The sequence below is a fragment of the Schistocerca cancellata genome, chromosome 2 (genome assembly GCF_023864275.1).
Source record: "Schistocerca cancellata isolate TAMUIC-IGC-003103 chromosome 2, iqSchCanc2.1, whole genome shotgun sequence".
In the NCBI taxonomy this organism is placed as follows: Eukaryota; Metazoa; Arthropoda; class Insecta; order Orthoptera; family Acrididae; genus Schistocerca; species Schistocerca cancellata.
This window is the reverse complement of record NC_064627.1, coordinates 293,036,182-293,061,456: the sequence shown is the minus strand read 5'-3', so window position 1 is coordinate 293,061,456 and position 25,275 is coordinate 293,036,182. Positions and strand designations below refer to the sequence as shown.

General features: G+C 41.9%; 1 protein-coding gene across 3 annotated transcripts in view; it reads right to left on the bottom strand.

Annotated features, from left to right (window-relative positions):
* The window catches only part of LOC126161650 (BRCA2-interacting transcriptional repressor EMSY-like), a 331,217-nt gene that overhangs the window by 101,923 nt on the left and 204,019 nt on the right, over positions 1-25,275 (bottom strand). For 2 of the 3 annotated variants that reach the window (XM_049917638.1, XM_049917636.1), the window contains exons 10-13: positions 13,190-13,443; positions 12,781-12,921; positions 12,293-12,431; positions 627-754 (exon numbers count right to left, since the gene is read on the bottom strand). In XM_049917638.1, coding sequence (XP_049773595.1) covers positions 627-754; positions 12,293-12,431; positions 12,781-12,921; positions 13,190-13,443 — 662 coding nt within the window. The remainder of the gene's footprint in view (positions 1-626; positions 755-12,292; positions 12,432-12,780; positions 12,922-13,189; positions 13,444-25,275) is intronic. The other variant, XM_049917637.1, reaches the window with a different exon arrangement.

Here is a 25,275-nt window from a genome sequence, read left to right as displayed (position 1 = left end):
GGATCAGTCAATAGCACTGTTGTGAGTTACTCATCAACTAAGCAGTTCAATTACGCTCCAGAGCGTCATGCTGTGATCACCACTGGAGACCTCAAGTCTTGGCCCCTGCTGCCATTAGCAGCCAATATTGTAGTTGCTTGGTAGAAAATATGTGGGGTGTCAAATGCCGTAAACATCATTGGCCTTTTGCAATTTCACACTCAACAGGTTCCTTGTCAGTAGTTAAAAGCTAGATTACAAATCCAAAGGTCTGAGGATCGATCCCTGGTCTCTATTAGGATTTTTATCTGTCACTTATCACTTCTTCAACTTCTGAAAATGTTTGTTAATGTGAAAACTTCCAGTTTCACTATGGTTTTAAGTCTATGTTAAATAGTACTTCCTCCTATAACTGGTTGGGTAAGTCAGTTCAAAGGTAGCCTCAGAAACGGCACACCACCTCCAACAGAACTGTGTTTAGTAAAGCATTGTGGTGATCAAAATAACTTTCACGCTGATGGCAACTTTACATTTTTATTATTATACTATATCACACATATTAATGTCAAAGAATTTGAGACCATAATCACAATTTTTCACAGTTTTATTTCATTATTTTAAAAATTTCTACAATTTATAGTATTTACCACTGCTTCAGAAGGCACAGAGTTTTCATTTGCAGCTGTACTTCTTTCTGTGAACTTTTTCTCAGAGTCTGCACTTGGTGTATGTGCTTCTGTATTCTCTATGTTAATTACATGTTGTACTAGTTTTCCTAAAACAAAGCAGAAATTTTTGTTTTAGAATTATCCACTTAGAGCAATTTACTAATGTAAAAATGTATTTTATTTTTAACAGTTAAATAACTATATTTCAGCTTTTGAGTAATTACACAATTCTTTTTGTTAATGAATAACAGTTCTGCATGTTGCCATCTTTCATGGTGTGGCTATCATTCACAGTCTCACAAAAACAGTAATAATATGATGAAACGGCAGTTAGTCTACAGTCTATGACAAAAATAAATTTTGAAAATTACTTTGAAATTATTTTTGGAACTGACTCATAATTTACTGAAAAAAGAGGTAAACAAAAACCAAATAAAACTGACAAATGAAGGAAACACTGGGATTAAACATTATGTTTCATGTAGGCAGACTAGCGCATAGTTCAAATACATCAATGGTTGTCATCTTCATCTTCATCATCATCATCTTCTTCTTCTTTTTCTTCTTCACTTCCAGGGATTAGGCTAATTGCCTATTCTGTCCTTAAAGGTTACTGTTGAGCCCATCTCATGTTGGGGCTACCAGGATTTCTTCTTCCTATTGACTGTATCTCAACAGTTGTTTCTTCAGCCTTTCTTCTGGCATTGTGATCCCATTTTCTTTCAAGCTCTTTCTCTATTGTGTTGTTTATCCCTTCAAAATTCAGTTCTCCTCAAATTTGTTCATTTCTACTCTTGCCTTGGCATGTGAAACCTTTCACTGTTCTTAGAAATCTTATTTCAGTGCCCACATTTTGTTCTTATTGCTTTTTGTGAGAATCTGAATATAACTCTTATTCAGCAGACACATCACAGCCACTGCTTCATACAACTTTTATTTTTGTTTGCTTTCTAACTGCATTGCTACAGGTTCTATTAATAGCACCACATATCTACTGAACCTGATGAATCATGTTGTCTACACCTCTAACATGATGGGAACTTATTTGGTTTCTAAATAATTAAAACTGTTAACTTTCTCAATAATTTTTTTAATCATAAAAATTTTTGACATGATTGACTCAACTCTTTTGCACATCATTACCTTCTTTTTATTAACTGAGATTTGCAGTTATACTCAATGGTAAAATCTTTTTAAAGCAATGATGAAACATAAAATTCGGACAGTTTCAAATTTGGATCACACCCTAAATAATTAGAAAATATACACTTCCTGATAAAAGGACACTGAAGCACTTTCGATGTAACACTGTACATGTACACACCATTGGCTGGTGTGTAAATAATTAAAGTTCTCTGTGTCAGACAGAAATGACACAGACAGAAATGACACCAGAGTGCTTGGTTCAATTTGTTACTGGGCCTGTCTGGTAGGGCAAGCATGTGTATGTTATGTGATCATTGTGAAGGACACAGAGATATCACATACTTGTGTGAGACAGCATAACCAGCCCCTGATTGTTTAAAAGGGACCTCACTGTGGGTCTCCAGTTTGCTTGTTGATCAAAAAAGTGCAATATCCAGAATTTCTGAGTGCTCAGATGTAAGAGTGACCTACTGTTGGACTGCGTGTGAATGTTAGGGCAGGCACATTCATCATCAAGGTTTCAGTTGACCCCACATCTGACCACCAGAAGGGTAGATCACTGTGTTGTGCATCAGCCACATTGCAAGTCCTTCAAATCTGCAGCTGCTTTCCAAGAACAAGTAAGCACACACCACTGATCAAGGGAATAGCAGTGGCCACGCTGGGGACTTACCATCCCATGAGTAGATGGTTGTTATCACCCCAACACAACTGGTTGTGTTTGGATTGGTGTGATTACTGCGAAGCACGGGCTGCTGATGAATGGCACGGCACTGTGTGTGATTCGTGGTTCTGATCTAATCCAGATGACAATCGTCAGTGAGCATGGTGGTGACCTGGTGGGAGGTCCCATTCTTCCAATGTTTTGGAGCGGCACAGTGGTGTGAAGAGCCATCAGGTATGACCTTAGGCCTCAACTGGCAGTAATTGAGGGAACTCTGACAGTACAACAATAAGTCATGGACATCCTGTGTACTCATGTGCTATCTCTCATGTGACAGTATTGTGGTGCCATTTTTCAACAGAACAAAGCTCATCCACGCATGGCACATCTCTATAAACTATGTGTCTGACGCTGAGGTACTCTCGTGGTCAGCAAAATCTCTAGATCTGTCGCCTACAGAATGATGAATAAAACCAGTACAGATGTCAACTCCATTCCAGAGCCAGTATCTAGTATATCAAGGACAGTTACAACAGTTGTGGGCCAGCTTCCCTCAGAAGAGGATACAGCTGCTTTATGACACCCTTCTCAATCAAAACAGTGTACGCATCCAACACAAAGGAGATGCAATGTCATACAGATAAGTGGGCTCATACTGCCAATTTCTTTGTAAATGTGAGTCAATTTTGTAATCACTGATATAATATTAAATGCCCTCTAACCACTTGAAGTTTCATTTCAATTCCTCCTCCTCTTCTGGCAACTTCACTTTCGTTTATCAGGAAGTGTATTCAGCAGACAACAATATGAGAAACTATCAAATGCAGGCAAATTGCAATCTTTTGTCATCAGTAGACAATATGCATACAGCTCTAAATTCATTCACAAAACCTAATGTTTGATTTTGTGATGTGTAGATCATCCTAAGATTATATTTATCTCACATTTTTGCTTCAAGGTACCTTCATAACCACCACCACCACCACCACCACCACCACCACCTGCCATTTGACATCCCCTGGTTGGATCAAGGCCACCACTAGACTTTTCCATGCAATATGGTCTTTAGCTAGATACTTTCATACTGCCCCTGAATGTTTTCTACTGCCATCCACACAACTTCCATTACACCACTGTCATGGTCTTTTCTTAGCTCTTAGAATCCACCACTGACTTCGTAAGTGCACAACCATTTATTTGTCTGGTTGTGTGTCCCACCAATCTCCATTCCACTATCATTAAAGTCATAAATGCCCCTTCTAGTCCAATATGTTCCATGAGTCACTTGTTTGTTTTGCTGTCTTTCCCAGTAAGAGCAAAAAGAATCCTTGTCAGTTTGAGCCAAATCAGAGGACTATCTTCAATAGAAGTATGGCCATGTTTGCCTCCACAAAAATATTTTTTAACTATTGACAATTTGGATGAATTTCTATTGGCAGTAAACTGTCTCAAACAAGGAATTTCACAATGGCTTGGCTTTCCAGATTATTTATTTGGATGACGAGAAAAAAGTGGCAGCATGGTTACTTTAGAAAGCCGTATAAATTAAGTCTATTCCACCAAGTTGATACTTGAGTTATATTATAATGCAATGTGTACCAACACATTAAAAAAACAATTTCATCAATATGTTGTCAATACTAGACTTTGCAGATGAAATGAGTATTAATTTGACTTACTTACTCTATTTAAATTCACTGATGTCTCACTGCATCTTACTCTGGGGAAACTATTCATTGAGAAGAACAGTGTTCACTGCACAGAAGTATGTAATACAGACAATGTATGTCTAAAATGTCTTGTAGACAACTCTATAGACAACTTGGCTCACTGATATCTTCATCATGGATCCTTCTGTTGTTTGTGTCATCAATAAATCACACTTTGAAAACATCATCCATAAATATTACACTGGAAGCAAAAATGATCTGCACTGTTCATCACTAGGTCTTTGTGTGGTAGGGAAAGAAATGAAGTAGTTTTATTAAGAAAAATGTGCATAATGTGAAAATATAAACAAATACAAATTCCAGTACAAATACATAGCTGAATTATATTACTGTAGTCCTAGTTTTATTATTGGCACTGTTCTTTTTTTGAAGTGTTTTGCATATCTTTCACACTGTTCATTGCACAGTTCACACAAACAGTCTTCATTCGATCTTCAAAATAGGGTTTCTATTCAGATTTCTTGAGCTTATGGAACAATCAGAATTTTGGCCACAAGAAGTAAGAGTAAAGACATTTTGTTTTCGGACAACACATTACAGCGAAGGAGCAGAACTGTAACAAATACACATGGAACATCCAAGGCCTAAAATTGTGATACTATTCATGCCAACTGAGATGTTAGTACGGTACAACACCATCGTCCTCACAGAAACCTTTTTAAAAGCAGAATATCGTCGATGAAGAAACAGTACCACATAAGTAGCAAAATAAGAATTTTACACGAGAGAGAAAAAACTGTCTAAAACGCCTAATACATTTCACAGTGGCGCTAGATTTGCATCATAGCACTACTAGGAAATATTGGATCAAATAAAAATGTGAAACAAAAAAGTACGCTTTACAAAGCTTAGTTACGGCACATACGTGGAATTGTCTTGGTATTCATGCCATGATCTGTTACTTATGTGGTATATATTTGTCAGTCTCCTGGCATGAGTTGACACATTTACGTTGGTATTTGGTGCTGAGAAAGCTAGTAAGAACACATTTTGGAGCATTAATCATTTTTTATTGAAAGATTTCATAAAAACATTTTAAATAAATATACTGCTTACATAGTTCCGATAATGTCTGCACATTTCTTCAAGAAAAATCCTAAACGTCACTCAAAGCAGCTACAGAGAACAAAAATATAGTGATACTCGTCACACAGTTACCTCCACGATAATTTTCATTTATAAGGAATGGTGTCATAATAGCTATGACAATCTTTAGGAAGAACAGATTTAAGTTGTTGTAAATGATCCCATTTGGATTTCTTGATTTTCAGTCTTTCCTTGTATAGTTTCGAGAAGCAGACATCTCCAAGGATTTTCCTCGGCCGCCTCGGTAATTCTTGCCATACCTCGTTGAAAGAGCACATGTAGTAAATAATACCATTTGGGCGGTACTGTAGCGCCCTTGGATCAGTAACAATAGGCTCATTTTTTACAGCTCTTCCAGACCTAATTGAGTTGTACAGTAACAAACTTTTCTCTGCATAGTTGATGAAAAAGGAATAATCTAGGTAATGGACTTCGTGTGGCTGTTTCTCACTTCTTTAGATATCATAGCGTATTGGCTAGGAAGTGTAACTTTATGTCTTTTAAGCTTGCGCTCAATCGAACTGTGAACTGAGTCACATTCCATCTGGGTATGGCCTTTTCTCCAAAAACTTTTGTGTAATCAATACTCCAGTATCAATTGCCTATCTTAAAAAGAGCATTTGATAATATTACACTTCTGTTCTGATATGTGCAGCTGTCAGAACACAGAATGACTTGAACGGGATTTTCCTTAATCTTTCTGGATAGGGTGTCCACGATGCATGAGGCAAAACATGATGCAATCAAATCACCTTGTGTTTAATTGAACTAGTAACATACTGCATTACAACTACCTAAATTATACACTGTAAAGATGTTTATAATAAACTGCACTTGCACTTAAAAACGGAGTTACTTTCATGGCTTGCAAGTCCATGGTGTACAGTGAGCAGAGCTTCTGTTGGGCTTCTTTCTTGTCAGCATATTTTTGCATCCTTGCCTGCTCTTTCTGTTCTGTGTGTTGCTTCCACACGTCTTCACTCAAGTTACCAAGCCTGTAACTACAACACAAGTTGCACTGGTCTTTCTTGGGAGAAAATAAGCTAATATTACCATCTTCTAAAATCAAGTTAAAGGTAGCCCGACTTAATGGTGAAACCTTCTCCACATGACATTTTTCCACGTAGAATTCACACAGCTGTTGTTTGGATTGTAGAATAGGCTCAAGGTACAATTTCGAGGATGATTTCCTGCAGTAATGAGTGGGAAGTTTCGAAAGAGAGTCCAGGAATTCTTTCATGAAGATTCTCTCATCTTTCTTCTTCGTCTGTTTGATTCGAGGTCATGATGATTCTGTATCAGGACTCATCCCATGTGTGGAATTTCTCAGCCAATATTGGACAGTCCATACTTCAATCCCAAGAGTATTGAGAAACATCTTTTTGCATAATTTATGTTTCCCCAGCTCATTTTTCAAATGATAAATGAGCGTCCCTTTTCTCCTAGATTTGCAGGTTTTCTTCCCTGGACGTTTGGTTGGAATTATGTCCACAAGGTTGATAACGTAAACCATCCTCTGATCCCATGACATCGTTTCCCAAAATGTGTTAAATGCTGCCTGCCTATCATCAGCAGAAAACTGATGACACTTCCTTTGGAACGGATTTCTGGCACATCCCCGAAGTACATGTTGGACCTAATTTTCGTGCCTCTCTTGGAGTATCATGAGTGATTTTACCAATTCGACTTCTTTTGTATCCAATACAAGCCTGTCCACGCATTCTCAGAATTTTCTTGGCATTTTTCTTCCAATCTTCAGGATGTGGTTAGACTTCCTTTTCCTGTCACTGCTTACGTCACCATAAACTTCTCGGCCTTCACTGTCAGCATCATTATTGCTCCCGCGATCTTCCGATAATTCATTCAGAGTGTTTGGCAAACAATGAGCAGCATTGCATAGCAATGAGTGTGAAGTTGTGGAAACTGTGACTGTGGTTTCATTTTGAGCATTGTTGGATACATCCACTGAAGTTTCTAGATGGAAAAATATTTATAAATTAATTTAAGCAGACAAAGATGAAGCTCAAATTCATGTATTTATGAGAATGACGGCATCCGTAATACCATTGCATCTGTAATACAATTAACAATAATCCCAAGAAAATTTACCTGCATCATTAGATGTTGCAAGAACAGTAACCGAGAAACCCATGTACGAAATTAATTCTTCTCCAGTAAATGTAACTTCAGCGTTATGACTTTTCTGGCCTGTTCTTTGTTGTGTATTTACAGAAGATCCTACAAGAAAGTGGACAGTCTAGAAATCTTTGGTAGAAATGAATAAAGCACATGACAAGTGAAGTGGGGGCGTTCTGATTTATATCACAACAAGATACTTGCGGTACTACTAACATTCGAAAGTGAATAATAAAACAATTTTCTTACCACTGTCAGTCACTCTCAGGAATGATTCTCTGCTTTCATAAGCTGATTGCAGCTGAGAAATAATTTACAGTAAAAAGATCGTCATTATCATGAATGAAGCTACAAGCATGGAACCACTTTCGAGCACTGTTAAATACGTAATAAGGCAGTAACACTGTGCTGTTGCTGTGTGTGCTTTTGTATTTACGTGGTATTGTTTACAGTAACCATAGATTGTGGATATGCAGTATTTAATTCTCTACAGTTCCGTGGTATTTTCATCTATTTATTTGCTGTGTCATATATGCGGTACTGTTTTAGATAATTTTTTCATGGTAAATAATTAAAAATTCAGAATTATGGTGTTAAGAGCAGATGCACGTACGGTTAACGACATCATTTGACACTGAAAAATGAAAAATCGGCAATTTGTCAGTTACGCGGTATTGTTTCTTCATCGACAATATACTATAAAAAGGTACTACGGATTTTACTCTTTCGCACACCAAACCATAGGCAGACCAGCAGGAGGAGTTTCCATCTTCTTCAAACCATGCCTTCGATTAATATTGGAAACAGTAAGAGATGAAATACAAATACTGTTAAATCAAATCACGTGACAATAATAAGCGTATAGACTCAACCGCAGATGACAGCAGAAAATGAAATTGAAAGAATAACAGAGAGATTAATACAAACAAAGATCTAATTCTTACAGGTGATCTCAACACAAGGGCAGACAAACCAACCACTAAAACAGAACTGATCCTGGAGGAGGAGGATATAGCCTTGTCAACAAATCTGACCTGAAAATCTACATAGCAGCCAATGGAACCACAGCAATAAACCTAGTATTATGCAGATGATGAAGATGATGATGATGATGATGATTATGATGATGATATTTTGTTAGCAGGGCACTCAACTGCACAGTTATCAGTGCCTGTAAAAATTCCGAATCTTTACACATTTCCTGACCTGGCCGGGAATTGAACCCGGGACCCTGTGATCCAGAGATAGCAACACTAGCCACTAGACCACGAGCTGCAGACTATTACTCAGAGGGGAAGGCATGAAGGAAGTTAACCAGAAAGAACTTTGTGTATTAGCAGTAGCACCAATAAGACTACATACACCAGTCACAACAACTTTTGAATTTAATCAGTCTTCAATGAGAACCAAGCCCAAGTCAAACACGATATCCAGGAAATTAGACACAGAGAAGTTAAAGAAAACCTGGGAAAAATAGAAAAAGCAAGATGTCTAATCAGCTCCAACAGACAAGGAAGTAGTGGAACTATGCACAGTGACCCTACAATCATGTCAAAGAGAAATGAAAGACAGGAAATTGCAAACATGGTACGACAAGGAGTGTTGTGGTGAACAGCAGAAGATGCTACCAGCACTACACTGAGCCAAAACCACAACACAGCAATATGACCTGTCACTATACACCATGCAAAGGTCATACAAAAAACTAATAAAGAAGATGAAGGTGAACCACACACAAGTAGGTGCTAGATGACAAGCAGAATGTGCTCAAAGAGACCCGTTGATAGCACTCAAAAACCTAGACCACCAATAATAAAAGGAATCTCAATGGACACATGGTAAAACCATTTTGAAGAGATCCTAAACCTGCAACACACGGTAACATCCTGTGAAACAGTACAATGGAAACAATAGAATGAGACACCCCTATAACAACACAAGAAGTACACCAAGTGATAAGAAACTCAAAAAACAAAAATGTTTCAGGGCCAGGAGGAATATATGCAGAACACCTCAAGGAATGCTATCACAAGATTGAAGACTACTGGTTGGAACTACTCAACAACTGCATGAGCACAGGGAAAATACCGGAACAAAGGAGAACTTCAACAATCAAAATTCTTTTCAATGGAAAGGAAGAAACCTTTAACCCAGTCTTATACAGAGGCACAGCCCTCAAAAACACATCTTTCAAAATTTTCATGGAAATATTAACCAGCATGCTTACCATTGAAGTTTCTGAAGTATATGTTCAATTACCAGAAACTCAATTTGGTTTCAGAAAGGAAAAAAGCTTAATGGAGAAGGTACAAGACACACTATGATATCCAGGGAACAAATATTTTATAGTCTTCATATACACTATTAACAGGAAAACGAAGGTGCTAAACAGACTCACATTATGAGCTACCGAAAAATGACCAACAAATAAACTATAGCAAAACCAAACAGATAATTTTCAGAAGAGGTGGTAATCTCTCATCAAAAGACATGCTGGCCCTTCAAGACAAACCAACAGTAGTAGTACTGGCTACACATATCTTGGAGTCACTCTGCAAACAACACTGACATCATTCAACAACCATGTGAAAGAAAGAGCAACAGAAGCAATAAAAGCAATTTACAATATCAAACAACCTCAAAAACTCCCAATAAAAATGTTCAAAGCATTAACACCAACTTACGGGATCCACATAATCTGGGACAGTCTAAAAGTCAATGATATAGAAAGTCAAACCCCACTATATGAAACAATTTCCGGGCCTCAGGAAGACAGCGCCTTCAAGACTGGCTTATGTCTTAATGAAAGAAACCTCCTTCTTGAAAGACATCAGAATGCAGATGCTCCTGCCCAACACCAAGGCCTAAGGAAGCATATACCAAATGCTCACAGAAGAACATAACTATATCTGGAATGACTTCTATTCAACAGACGCCACAATGACACAAGTCGAAACAGGCAAACTACAAACTCCAACAAGTGGTAACATGATATACAACACATGGATGTCACCACAAGTTCTGCCAAAGAAATGAAGTACATATCCATTAAAATCCTTGACCAACTATCTAGTTATGTGAAGAGTCGAATAATAATAAAAATCAATTCAAACTCAAACTAAATTCATATCTCCTTGAGAACTTTTCTTGTGAAAGCCAATCGTGTAAATTGTCAGAATTTATAAATGTTTTCATTGTGAAAATGATTATATTTGTAAACCAACTGACATGTGCATACCATAGTGAGATATTGCATATATGGTCAATGAAACATGCAAATAACTAACTCACAGTGAAACAAATATTTTCTGCCTACTTTTCCTAAACAACATTTGATTTCACTAAAAATTTTAGTGGTATAATAAACAGGTGGTTGACATATTTTCCAGGTAATAATTTATTATATTTTATTAAATGTCAACCAGTTTGAAGCCATAACCAAAGATGGAATGAGGGAAGATGATTAATTCCCACACAACAGCATGCAGAGAGCACATAGTGAATATGTTAGTGAGCTGAGAGTCCTTGAGCAATAAACTTGTAAACAGGGACTAGGGACAGCCCAGATCCTCACAAGTAGTCTGAGATTAATGAATATGAGAAGGAAGAAATGACCAGTTCTGGAAAAAAACAACTGAAAGGACTCAAGTACCCAGTATTTGCCAGGGACCTGTGTGTGAAACATGAAGTAGAATGTTCTTATGATGAGCGAGTGGGAAAACATGAATGAAGAGGGCATTATACCCACTTACAGCAGCTGTTAAATAAAAAGTGTTCAGAATTCCATCATGGTCTTTGGGTTGACGGACGTCAATTGTCTGTCAGTCTTTAAATCTATAGGCAATGAAATTATGTCAAAACACAGAAATACATAGTGTTTCAGAAATTATTTTCCACGGCAGCACTGCTACTAGGGCAAGTACAAGGATTAAAAAATAGCTTCTCATCAATTAAAAATTTGGAGACCTAGAGATTAAAAGCTACATCCTGCTGTCGAGTCACAGACTGCTTGGAGCTAATAGTACAGAAAGCTGCCAGATGACCAGCCACCTACAAGAGTAGATGCACACAGTGCAGAGAGGTGGTTAGTTGGTTACTTACATGTTCCATGGATTTTTTAGTGATGTGTAATGAATTATTTTACATTCACACTGAAAATTAATTTGTACATATGGTTACAGTCTGAACTAAGTTTACCTGCCAACAAATATTGTGACATAAGCCATGAACTGATGCTAAGGAAACAGAAAGCTGTTGCAGCTAACCAGCCCACCTTTGATAAAGATGCTATTGGTTAAGGGGACCACCATGATTCGTCCAGAGTCTAGGACACCACTGACAATTACACATAACTCCTTGTGCTATAAGAAAACCAGGTAAAAGACCATAGACTCAAAAAAGGCTTAGATTTTGGCAATATAAATTTACCATTTGTTTAACATAATAAAAAATGCCTTTCTGGTGTCAAGCTATCCGGTCTGGTTTACAGTACAACAGCAATCCCACTCCAAAGTTTCAGTTATCATTTCACTTTGAGGACATGCAGTCAAGTGCCAATGTAGGATTTCACTTGTTTCTGGTGGTTGCAACTTAATTCATAGACTGCATTTGACAAAGGAATGGGAATAAACTTTTCTAAATAGAAAGTGAACCACATAAAAGCCATTTGATTCATTAGTGTGTGTCAACTACTAAAATTATTAGTACACCATAAGTTAATAGCTGTAATTACTTGCAAGATAGGACAGCATTATTGGAAAGACAATATTAATAATATTACAGCTTGAGCATATCATTTTATTGTAATCTCATGCTTTTTTCCATCAGTTAATTTCTGAATTCCATGTATAAACTCATATTTACAAATTTAAGAGCATAATCACCTTCTTCCACAGCTTCTGTGGGTATAGTCTCTGAAGCAGATCCATCTTCTGGTATAATTCCTGAAACCCTTAATATGTCACTCAAAGTTGAATTCTTATTTAGCTGTTCTTGACTGAGATCGAGAACAATAACATTTCCCTATAACAACAAAAACCTTTTCTTAGCACACTGGAACTGACAATATAATGAGTCTAACAATGGAAAATCCAGGCTGGAATATCAACAATATTATCAAAAGGACAGATAGCTACTTTCCATAAAGGGGACACATCAAGTTGCATGCAGGCACGATGAAATGACTTATGTATTAGCTTTTAGCCAAAACCTTCTTCAGAAAAGAGAGTGCACGAAGAAGAAGAAGAAGAAGAAGAAGAAGAAGAAGAATGCTTTGACTTAAAGCTAATATGTAACAGTATTTTCATAGTGAATGTCTGTAACTCAGCTTGTCATCTTTACAACACGAATAAAATAAAGCCCCTTTTCTTACATGAGTTGTGGTTGCTGATAAATTTCCACCCTGCTGGGTTGCAGGGTGAACAATATGAGATGATTTTACCAGTGACAGTACAGATGAGTGGTGGCCTGCAGGCATCCCTGATTTTCCAACCAATACCTTGCCAAGTATTTCCTGGAATAACAGAGTTAGAAAATTTAAATGAAATAATGACAAGAGTTAAAACAGTAACACTCATATGTGTAACTTGAAAATGACTATAATAAATTATTCAGTGCTAAGCACCAAATTTCACAAAGCTAGTATTTGCATAAAATCATTCAATAATTATTGCATTAATAGTTTCACAAATTTTGAAGCAGAAAAGAGAAAATAAGTCCCCTTTCAACACTGATAATATTAATAATATTTTCATTACGTTTTAAGACAGAGTTTAACTAACCTTTCCTCCATGAGGCAGTGTAATGCTTCGACTTAAAGTAGAACCTGAAGGCTTTTGTACCAATATCACATTTGGTTTTCCACCAATACCTTTAGAAACATTGCTGCTTTGTGCAGAAATGTGTACAGTTTGTAATGGCTTAGAAATGTTTTTTGTAATCACAGTTGTTGGTGCTGTACGGATCTCGGACACCGAAGAGTTAGAATGTGGTGCAGATGCAGTGTTGATAGTCACCATGCGGGATACAGTACCTGCTGAAAAAGCATATATCTTCTAGAATAATTTCTTATAAGTAAAACTGTTAAGCCTTAACATATGTTATTTGACAATCTGATTCCATTTTTCCATCAATTTTCTTAACAAAAGTTCCAGTTGCCATCCTCAGGTGCTACCTGTGATGGCATAATATGTATCAATATTGCAGCATCTAACCATATATCAGTTCAAAGCTCTTTGCTGTCAAACAACATCTCTGACCATTACATATATAGTGGTTCAAGTGACAATGACATGGTTCTCATGTTTAAAATAATGGTTGTTCGTGCTGTAGCTCAAGCATGCCAGCTCATTGGGAAGACAGCTGGAACTTATACTGTTGAAATATCAACTGCACAAACGGAGTGTTTCAGTGACTGCACATCTGAAACCTAATGAATCAGGAAGTCTGTTAAGCACATGCCAAAGTGCATATACTGTACTGGATGAGATTAATTTCTTCCAACAAAGTCATCATACAAATTAGAAACATTATAAAGTAAATGGATAGATAAAATATCTACTCAGCAAGCGGTGGCAGGAGAATACACATATACAAAAAGGTGTGTGTGTGTGTGTGTGTGTGTGTGTGTGTGTGTGGGCGCGCGCGCTGTTATGTGCTACTCACCACTTAATCGGATCTGCTGACCAGCCCTAGCAAAATAATACAGATATGGTTTCAATATATTTTACATTTTATAAAATAACTTCACACACACACACACACACACACACACACACACACACACACACACACGGAGGGAGGGAGGGAGGGAGGGACAGAGAGCATTCTAGGAATGGTATCAGCGAACTTCAGGCCATGATGTAATGCATGTTTTCATAAAATGCTGTTCTGTGGCTATTAACCCTTGAGTGGGCGATTCGTTTTTAATAGCACGAGCGGGTGCGAGGTGCACTTTGTAGGCGTAAAGAATAGCTGCCTTTATGTTATCAAGCTAAACACTTCAGAAGAAAATTCTGGTTTAATCTTAGTTTAATCAAACAACAATAGAACAAATTAGCTAAATTACTATTTAATTAAACAATAAAAAGCAAACATTTCATTGTATCACTCTGTTGCCGCACACAAGAATTAAACCATAGTAATGATCCATTCGAAGTCTTAAACAGTCAGTTGCATTGGATCCCTGCTAATCACTTACATGATTATTAATTATCTCATAGATTACTGCCTAATTGTGGGATTGTGCTACTAGTTCCGATTCTGAGTGCCCCCCCCCCCCCCCCCCCCCCCCCCCGAGATTGCAATTTTTTTCCACCTAGTTTGCAGTTTATTTTATATTACTGCTGCTCACTTGGCCATATGACAACACAAGTTATTACTGTGTTAGCTGAGGCAATAATGAAGAATAGGTACTGGCTTGCAATTATAAAACCACAATGGAATCATACATAACAATGTTATCTGTGATCGGCACACTTTGTACACTGGTGTACCCACTCAAGGGTTAAAATGGTATTCTAATTTAATTTTGGTATTATAGTGGTGTAGGTTACAGTTTAATTTTGAATCATGTTCAGTCTGGTTTTCCTGTTTTACTGAACAATACCAATTTATTAGAGAATTACTTAACTTTAGGAGGTAACATTTTTGAAACTGTCAACAGGAACATTAAAAAATGGATGTACGTGAAACTATCATAGCTTTCAAGACAAGTGGGGTAGGTTGCATAACGTTAAAAATGAAGGACAGGCCACTGAGACCAGAGAAAGAGAGCAACTAGGTTGTTGTGAAGATGAGGGCAGACAAAGGTGAAGGGGAGGCATCAGACAAAGTAAGAGTCAAATGCAGTACATTAATAAGCACTGTGCCAGTTTTAGTTCAGATATGATGGGGGCAGAGAGACAAATAAAGATGGATTACAAGAAAGAGAAATGAAATGAACAGTACACTTACGAATTACAAGAAGAAGAGATGGAGGAAAAACTCAAAGCAGAAGAAGGGGGGATGGGGTGGGGAGGGAGGAGAATGAGGGTGAAATATATATATATATACATATATGATATATGTCTGCTTGTGTCTGTATGTGTGTGTGTGTGTGTGTGTGTGTGTGTGTGTGTGTGTGCGTGCGTGTGTATACCCGTCCTTTTTTCCCCCTAAGGTAAGTCTTTCCGCTCCCGGGATTGGAATGACTCCTTACCCTCTCCCTTAAAACCCAAATCCTTTCGTTTTTCCCTCTCCTTCCCTCTTTCCTGACGAGGCAACCGTTGGTTGCGAAAGCTAGAATTTTGTGTGTATGTTTGTGTTTGTTTGTGTGTCTATCGACGTGCCAGCGCTTTCATTTGGTAAGTCAAATCATCTTATATATATATATATATATATATATAATAGAAGGGGACATTCCACGAAGGAAAAATATACCTAAAAACAAAGATGATGTGACTTACCAAATGAAAGTGCTGGCAGGTCGACAGACACACAAACGAACACAAACATACACACAAAATTCAAGCTTTCGCAACAAACTGTTGCCTCATCAGGAAAGAGGGAAGGAGAGGGAAAGACGAAAGGATGTGGGTTTTAAGGGAGAGGGTAAGGAGTCATTCCAGTCCCAGGAGCGGAAAGACTTACCTTAGGGGGAAAAAAGGACGGGTATACACTTGCACACACACACACATATCCATCCACACATATATGTGTGGTATTTAAAATCCCCAAACCACCTTCCCTACCCTCTGGCTCCCACCCCTGTAACCGCCCCCGGTGTAAAACCTGTCCCATGCACCCTCCCACCACCACCTATTCCAGTCCTGTAACCCGGAAGGTGTACACGATCAAAGGCAGAGCCACGTGTGAAAGCACCCACGTGATTTACCAACTGACCTGCCTACACTGTGAAGCGTTCTATGTGGGAATGACCAGCAACAAACTGTCCATTCGCATGAATGGACACAGGCAGACAGTGTTTGTTGGCAATGAGGATCACCCTGTGGCTAAACATGCCTTGGTGCATGGCCAGCACATCTTGGCACAGTGTTACACCGTCCGGGTTATCTGGATACTTCCCACTAACACCAACCTGTCTGAACTCCGGAGATGGGAACTTGCCCTTCAGCATATCCTCTCTTCTCGCTATCCGCCAGGCCTCAATCTCCGCTAATTTCTAATTTCAATCTGCCGCCGCTCATACCTCACCTGTCTTTCAACATCATCTTTGCCTCTGTACTTCCGTCCCGACTGACATCTCTGCCCAAACTCTTTGCCTTTACAAATGTCTGCTTGTGTCTGTGTATATGCGGATGGATATGTGTGTGTGTGCGAGTGTATACCTGTCCTTTTTTCCCCCTAAGGTAAGTCTTTCCGCTCCCGGGATTGGAATGACTCCTTACCCTCTCCCTTAAAACCCATATCCTTTTGTCTTCCCTTCTCCTTCCCTCTTTCCTGACGAGGCAACCGTTGGTTGCGAAAGCTAGAGTTTTGTGTGTATGTTTGTGTTTGTTTGTGTGTCTATCGACCTGCCAGCGCTTTTGTTTGAAGTCTCATCATCTTTCTTTTTAAATATATTTTTCCCACGTGGAATGTTTCCCTCTATTATATTCATATATATATATATATATATATATATATATATATATATATATATATATATATAAGATGATGTGACTTACCAAATGAAGGTGCTGGCAGGTCGACAGACACACAGACGAACACACACACACACACACACACACACACACACACACACACACACACACATATATATACACTCCTGGAAATGGAAAAAAGACCACATTGACACCGGTGTGTCAGACCCATCATACTTGCTCCAGACACTGCGAGAGGGCTGTACAAGCAATGATCACACGCACGGCACAGCAGACACACCAGGAACCGCGGTGTTGGCCGTCGAATGGCGCTAGCTGCGCAGCATTTGTGCACCGCCGCCGTCAGTGTCAGCCAGTTTGCCGTGGCATACGGAGCTCCCTCACAGTCTTTAACACTGGTAGCATGCCGTGACAGCGTGGACGTGAACCGTATGTGCAGTTGACGGACTTTGAGCGAGGGCGTATAGTGGGCATGCGGGAGGCCGGGTGGACGTACCGCCGAATTGCTCAACACGTGGGGCGTGAGGTCTCCACAGTACATCGATGTTGTCGCCAGTGGTCGGCGGAAGGTGCACGTGCCCGTCGACCTGGGACCGTCCTCTAAGCGACCCATGAATAGGTTGGCGTACGAGGGGGCCATCCTGGTACCCATGGCTGTTCCCTTTAATTGTTGGTATGTCTGGCCTTCAAAAGTGAAGAAGTTGTGGGTCAGGATGAAGCTGGCTAAGGTAATGAGGAAAGAGGTTTTAGGTAGGGCGGCAGGTGATCGGCGAGAAAGGAAGTGCTCCATCGCAGCGAGGCCCTGGACATGCGGAATATTTGTGTATAAGGAGGTGGCATCAATGGTTACAAGGGTGGTTTCCGGGGATAACAGACTGGGTAGGGATTCCAGGCGTTCGAGAAAGTGGTTGGTGTCTTTGATGAAGGATGGGAGACTGCATGTAATGGGTTGAAGGTGTTGATCTACGTAGGCAGAGATGCGTTCTGTGGGGGCTTGGTAACCAGCTACAATGGGACGGCCGGGATGAATGGGTTTGTGAATTTTGGGAAGAAGGTAGAAGGTAGGGGTGCGGGGTGTTGGTGGGGTCAGGAGGTTGATGGAGTCAGGTGAAAGGTTTTGTAGGGGGCCTAAGGTTCTGAGGATTCCTTGAAGCTCCGCCTGGACATCAGGAATGGGATTACCTTGGCAAACTCTGTAAGTGGTGTTGTCTGAAAGCTGACGCAGTCCCTCAGCCACATACTCCCGATGATCAAGTACCACAGTCGTGGAACCCTTGTCCGCCGGAAGAATGACGATGGATCGGTCAGCCTTCAGATCACGGATAGCCTGGGCTTCAGCAGTGGTGATGTTGGGAGTAGGATTAAGGTTTTTTAAGAAGGATTGAGAGGCAAGGCTGGAAGTCAGAAATTCCTGGAAGGTTAGGAGAGGGTGATTTTGAGGAAGAGGAGGTGGGTCCCGCTGTGACGGAGGACGGAACTGTTCCAGGGATGGTTCAATTTGGATAGTGTCTTGGGGAGTTGGATCATTAGGAGTGGGATCAGGATTATTTTTCTTCATGGCAAAGTGATATTTCCAGCAGAGAGTACGGGTGTAGGACAGTAAATCTTTGACAAGGGCTGTTTGGTTAAATCTGGGAGTGGGGCTGAAGGTGAGGCCTTTGGATAGGACAGAGGTTTCGGATTGGGAGAGAGGTTTGGAGGAAAGGTTAACTACTGAATTGGGGTGTTGTGGTTCCAGATTGTGTTGATAGGAATTTTGAGGTTTTGGAGGGAGTGGAGCTGGATATGGGAGATTGAGTAGATGGGAGAGACTGGGTTTGTGTGCAATGAGAGGAGGTTGAGGTTTGCTGGAAAGGTTGTGAAGGGTGAGTGAGTTGCCTTTCCGGAAACTATCCAAATTGAACCATCCCTGGAACAGTTCCGTCCTCCGTCACAGCGGGACCCACCTCCTCTTCCTCAAAATCACCCTCTCCTAACCTTCCAGGAATTTCTGACTTCCAGCCTTGCCTCTCAATCCTTCTTAAAAAACCTTAATCCTACTCCCAACATCACCACTGCTGAAGCCCAGGCTATCCGTGATCTGAAGGCTGACCGATCCATCGCCATTCTTCCGGCGGACAAGGGTTCCACGACTGTGGTACTTGATCATCGGGAGTATGTGGCTGAGGGACTGCGTCAGCTTTCACACAACACTACTTACAGAGTTTGCCAAGGTAATCCCATTCCTGATGTCCAGGCGGAGCTTCAAGGAATCCTCAGAACCTTAGGCCCCCTACAAAACCTTTCACCTGACTCCATCAACCTCCTGACCCCACCAACACCCCGCACCCCTACCTTCTACCTTCTTCCCAAAATTCACAAACCCATTCATCCCGGCCGTCCCATTGTAGCTGGTTACCAAGCCCCCACAGAACGCATCTCTGCCTACGTAGATCAACACCTTCAACCCATTACATGCAGTCTCCCATCCTTCATCAAAGACACCAACCACTTTCTCGAACGCCTGGAATCCCTACCCAGTCTGTTATCCCCGGAAACCACCCTTGTAACCATTGATGCCACCTCCTTATACACAAATATTCCGCATGTCCAGGGCCTCGCTGCGATGGAGCACTTCCATTCTCGCCGATCACCTGCCGCCCTACCTAAAACCTCTTTCCTCATTACCTTAGCCAGCTTCATCCTGACCCACAACTTCTTCACTTTTGAAGGCCAGACATACCAACAATTAAAGGGAACAGCCATGGGTACCAGGATGGCCCCCTCGTACGCCAACCTATTCATGGGTCGCTTAGAGGAAGCCTTCTTGGTTACCCAGGCCTGCAAACCCAAAGTTTGGTACAGATTTATTGATGACATTTTCATGATCTGGACTCACAGTGAAGAAGAACTCCAGAATTTCCTCTCTAACCTCAACTCCTGTGGTTCCATCAGATTTACCTGGTCCTACTCTAAATCCCATGCCACTTTTCTTGACGTTGACCTCCACCTGTCCAATGGCCAGCTTCACACATCCGTCCACATCAAACCCACCAACAAGCAACAGTACCTCCATTATGACAGCTGCCACCCATTCCACATCAAACGGTCCCTTCCCTACAGCCTAGGTCTTCGTGGCAAACGAATCTGCTCCAGTCCGGAATCCTTGAACCATTACACCAACAACCTGAAAACAGCTTGTGCATCCCGTAACTACCCTCCCGACCTGGTACAGAAGCAAATAACCAGAGCCACTTCCTCATCTCCTCAAACCCGGAACCTTCCACAGAAGAACCCCAAAAGTGCCCCACATGTGACAGGATACTTTCCGGGACTGGATCAGATTCTGAATGTGGCTCTCCAGTAGGGATACGACTTCCTCAAATCCTGCCCTGAAATGAGATCCATCCTTCATGAAATCCTCCCCACTCCACCAAGAGTGTCTTTCCGCCGTCCACCTAACCTTCGTAACCTCTTAGTTCATCCCTATGAAATCCCCAAACCACCTTCCCTACCCTCTGGCTCCTACCCCTGTAACCGCCCCCGGTGTAAAACCTGTCCCATGCACCCTCCCACCACCACCTATTCCAGTCCTGTAACCCGGAAGTTGTACACGATCAAAGGCAGAGCCACGTGTGAAAGCACCCACGTGATTTACCAACTGACCTGTCTACACTGTGAAGCGTTCTATGTGGGAATGACCAGCAACAAACTGTACATTTGCATGAATGGACACAGGCAGACAGTGTTTGTTGGTAATGAGGATCACCCTGTGGCTAAACATGCCTTGGTGCACGGCCAGCACATCTTGGCACAGTGTTACACCGTCCGGGTTATCTGGATACTTCCCACTAACACCAACCTGTCAGAACTCCGGAGATGGGAACTTGCCCTTCAGCATATCCTCTCTTCTCGCTATCCGCCAGGCCTCAATCTCCGCTAATTTCTAATTTCAATCTGCCGCCGCTCATACCTCACCTGTCTTTCAACATCATCTTTGCCTCTGTACTTCCGTCCCGACTGACATCTCTGCCCAAACTCTTTGCCTTTACAAATATCTGCTTGTGTCTGTGTATATGCGGATGGATATGTGTGTGTGTGCGAGTGTATACCTGTCCTTTTTTCCCCCAAAGGTAAGTCTTTCCACTCCCAGGATTGGAATGACTCCTTACCCTCTCCCTTAAAACCCAAATCCTTTTGTCTTTCCCTCTCCTTCCCTCTTTCCTGACGAGGCAACCGTTGGTTGCGAAAGCTAGAATTTTGCGTGTATGTTTTTTCTTTACCACCTGGTGCCTCACTCATCTCTGTCGATGTCACCTCCCTGTACACAAACATTGCCCAATGCACAACATCTTGCCGCTATTGATCACCTTTCCAGATGCCCGTCTGACTCCAAATCTATAGCTTATTTTCTGGTCACCATGATGAACTATATCCTCACCCATAGTTACTTCTCCTTTGAAGTCATCATCTATAAAAAAATTAATGGTACAGCAATAGGCAACTGCATGGCACCATCCTATGCCAACCTATTCATGGGCCATCTAGAGCAGGCCTGTTCACCAATCTGCTAATGTGAGGTGGCTCGCAATCCCACCACAGAACAACTGGCTAGCTCACAGTGACATATCACAGGAAAGGGTGGAGTGAGTGGAAGGTAGTGGAAAAAGGGATAAGCACAAGATAACTTCCCAACAAGTCTTAATTCTATGGCCAATAACGTCGCATTCTATGGAATGCACTGCTTTATGATGGCTCATTAACACATTTTGTAGCACATTTATTTTCTAAGACTGTTATATTAATGAGAAATGACAACGAAATAAAACATTCCTCAATATTGTAATGGGGGATAACATGAGGCAATTCAGTACGAAAAATGATATTTCTTAATGATTCATTCAGCCTTATGATGAATGCGATTTTAGAACAAAATTTAAACTGACACCTACATTTCATTACCACTTTATTTGAATGTTAAACATAGAAACACAAGATGTCAATTAATATTATTCATTTTGCTATTCAGTACAATATCAATGTTTGGTACCACTTTCTGACCACTGCTAAATTCAAGACAACTTTTAAGTTGAAGTCTGGCAGTGAGCCTCTGTGGGTAGATATCGTTCTCTTCACTGCAGAGAAATGTTGCTCCCACAAGTATATAGATTGGACCACTGGCATAAACCCAGCTGCAGACTTCTAAAATTAAGGAAATTTATGTAGAGGAAATAAACGTCTGTGTTATAACGTCAAGTTTAACACAAATATTTCGGAACGACACAACACATATAAGTCACAGTGTAAGTTGACAAGTAAGACGTGCGTACACGTTAGCATTCGAATGAGCACTGAGTCCCAGCCTAGCGGCCACTGCTCGGCTGGCCGCTTAGGTGGCGCAGCTGCTGCATGGCTGGCAGACAGCACCGCACGTAGAGGATGCACGTAATTGCGTAGCGGTGCTTTGAATGATCGGTGAGTCACAACACTTTTCCCCTCTTTGAAATTGTTGCACTGGTCTTGATGGAAGTGTCCTGGAAATGGCTAACGTCCATAGGCGTTGTTTGACTCACCGTAAAGTCTCGAGGAGGAGGCTTCCCGTACGGACGGAAGTGTACCCGATGATAATGGGTCGAGATGACAGGAGAAGTAGGGGTCGAATCTGCTGGGGCCCCATGCACCAATCTGCCCGTTGTGGCAAGTCCAGTTGATATGACAGGAGACATGGGCGATGTGTCGGCGTCCATTGGAGGAGGAGGTGAGTAGATTTGCTCTGACAGAGGATGGTCATCCGGTTCCTGCATGGGCACGTCTCCTGGTGGCGTCCGTTCTTGTGCTGGCATCGCGATGACGGTGAGAGGGCTGCGTTGTGAGTATTGAGAGATGCCAAGATCCCGAGCGTCGGGTACAGCCAAAGGTGGTGTAGCGGCATTCGAAACGGGTGTTGCTGGCACACGAGGCCGAAGCTGGTCCGAATGACGCACTGCAACACCCATGTCCATCTGGATTTCATACAGGCGTCGGCCACGGTGTCTTAAGATGCAGTCCAGGCTCCATTTTGGCCGCCTGCCATATCCCCGTACCCAGACGAGGTCGTCGGCGGTGAACCAGCCAAGTGAAGGCACCCGCGGCCGTGAGGTGGAAGGCTGCAGAAGATGAAGTAGCACGCGGGGCTGTCGGCCATGTAAGAGCTCAGCCGGGCTGTGGTCGCCCATGGGGGTGAAACGGTAAGACGCCAGAAACTGGAGAAGCCCATCATCAGCAGCAGAAGAAGTCAGAAGTTTCCGCATCTGAGCCTTAAATGTGCGGACCAGTCGTTCAGCCTCACCATTGGATTGTGGATGGAACGGCGGGGCCGTGACATGCATAACGCCGCAACGAGCACAAAAATCCGCAAATTCGGAAGAGGCAAATTGCGGACCATTATCAGTAACAAGAGTAGAGGGGAGGCCTTCCAAAGAAAAAATGCGGGTGAGAGCACTGGTGGTTGCCGCGGTGGTAGGTGTCGTGCAACGGACAATGAAAGGAAAGTTAGAGTAGGCGTCAATCACGAGGAGCCAATAAGTAGCTAAAAAGGGTAACGCAAAGTCAGCATGAATGCGCTCCCAGGGCTTCTCAATGAAGGCCACGGTGACAAAGATGACTTCGGGGCAGCGGCCTGTGACGCACTAGGGCCGCAGGCAGTTTCAGAGTCGATGCCAGGCCAGTACACAAGACGGCGCGTCAGAAATTTTGTGCGAGACACACCCCAGTGCCCTTGGTGAAGGACGCGCAAGACCGAAGCACGCAAAGACGCAGGTACCACAACATGCGGCGAAGCATTGTCAGTAGAGAGCAGGATAACACCATCCCTAGCTGTGAGGCGGTAGCGCAAAGTGTAGTAGTTCCGCAACGGATCAGAAGTCTTAGCGGACGGGCTATCTGGCCAGCCCTTCTGAATACAGCGTAAAACCCGGGAGAGGGTAGGGTCAGAACACGTAGCAGCCGCCAGCCAGTGATGGGGAACCCGTCCACAACCCGCTGCTCGGCAACATCCAAGTGGAAACACAGAAGTTCGTCCCTATCGAATGCCTGATCAGGACCCATGGGAAGGCGAGACAGAGCATCAGCATTTGCATGTTGAGCCATTGGCTGGAAATGAATCTCATAATTGAAACGAGACAAGTAAAGAGCCCAATGCTGGAGGCGGTGTGCAGCCTTGTCGGGAAGTGACGTTGATGGATGAAACAAGGAAACAAGTGGTTTGTGATCTGTAACAAGATGGAATTTTGAGCCATAGAGAAAAACACCAAACTTATGAAGAGCATAAATAATGGCCAAAGCTTCTTTCTCAATTTGAGAATACTTTTGTTGGGCATCCGTGAGTGTTTTGGAGGCATAAGCAATGGGTTGTTCCGAACCGTCAGAAAAACGGTGCGCAAGGACTGCACCGACCCCGTATTGAGAGGTGTCTGTTGCAAGAACAAGATGTTGGCCAGGTCGATAAGTAGCCAGGCACGGGGCCTGTTTCAGCATAGTCTTCAATTTTAGGAAAGCCGCGTCGCATGACGCGGACCAGTGAAAAGGCACGTTTTTATGCAACAGGCGATGCAACGGCTGAGCCACCCAAGCCGCAGACAGTAAAAACCTGTGATAGTATGCTATTTTGCCCAAGAAGGCCTGCAGTTCCTTAACAGATGTAGGGCGAGGAAGGGCATCGATCGCAGCGACAGTTTGCTGAAGCGGACGAATACCATCGCGAGAGAGTTGAAACCCCAAGTACGTGATAGATGCCTGAAAAAATTGTGATTTCTGAAGATTACACATAAGGCCGGCAGTCTGTAAGACATGAAAAAGTGTGCGGAGATTTTGAAGATGCTCTTCAGGGGTGGATGCAGTGACAACAATGTCGTCCATGTAATTGATACACCCAGGGACAGGGAGCAATAATTGTTCCAAGAATCGCTGAAAGAGAGCAGGGGCATTAGCAACCCCGAATGGCAAGCGTTGGTATTGATAGAGGCCGAAGGGCGTGTTAAGGACCAGAAACTGCCGGGAAGCAGTGTCGAGAGGAAGTTGATGATAAGCTTCTGACAGGTCAATTTTAGAAAAATACTGGCCTCCAGCAAGTTTAGTGAACAGTTCTTCAGGACGGGGCATAGGGTAAGTGTCGATGAGGCATTGAGCATTTACAGTGGCTTTGAAATCGCCAAGGAGACGAATATCACCATTTGGCTTAGCAACAACAATGACAGGAGAGGACCACTCACTGGAAGTGACAGGAAGCAAGACCCCTGAAGTAGTGA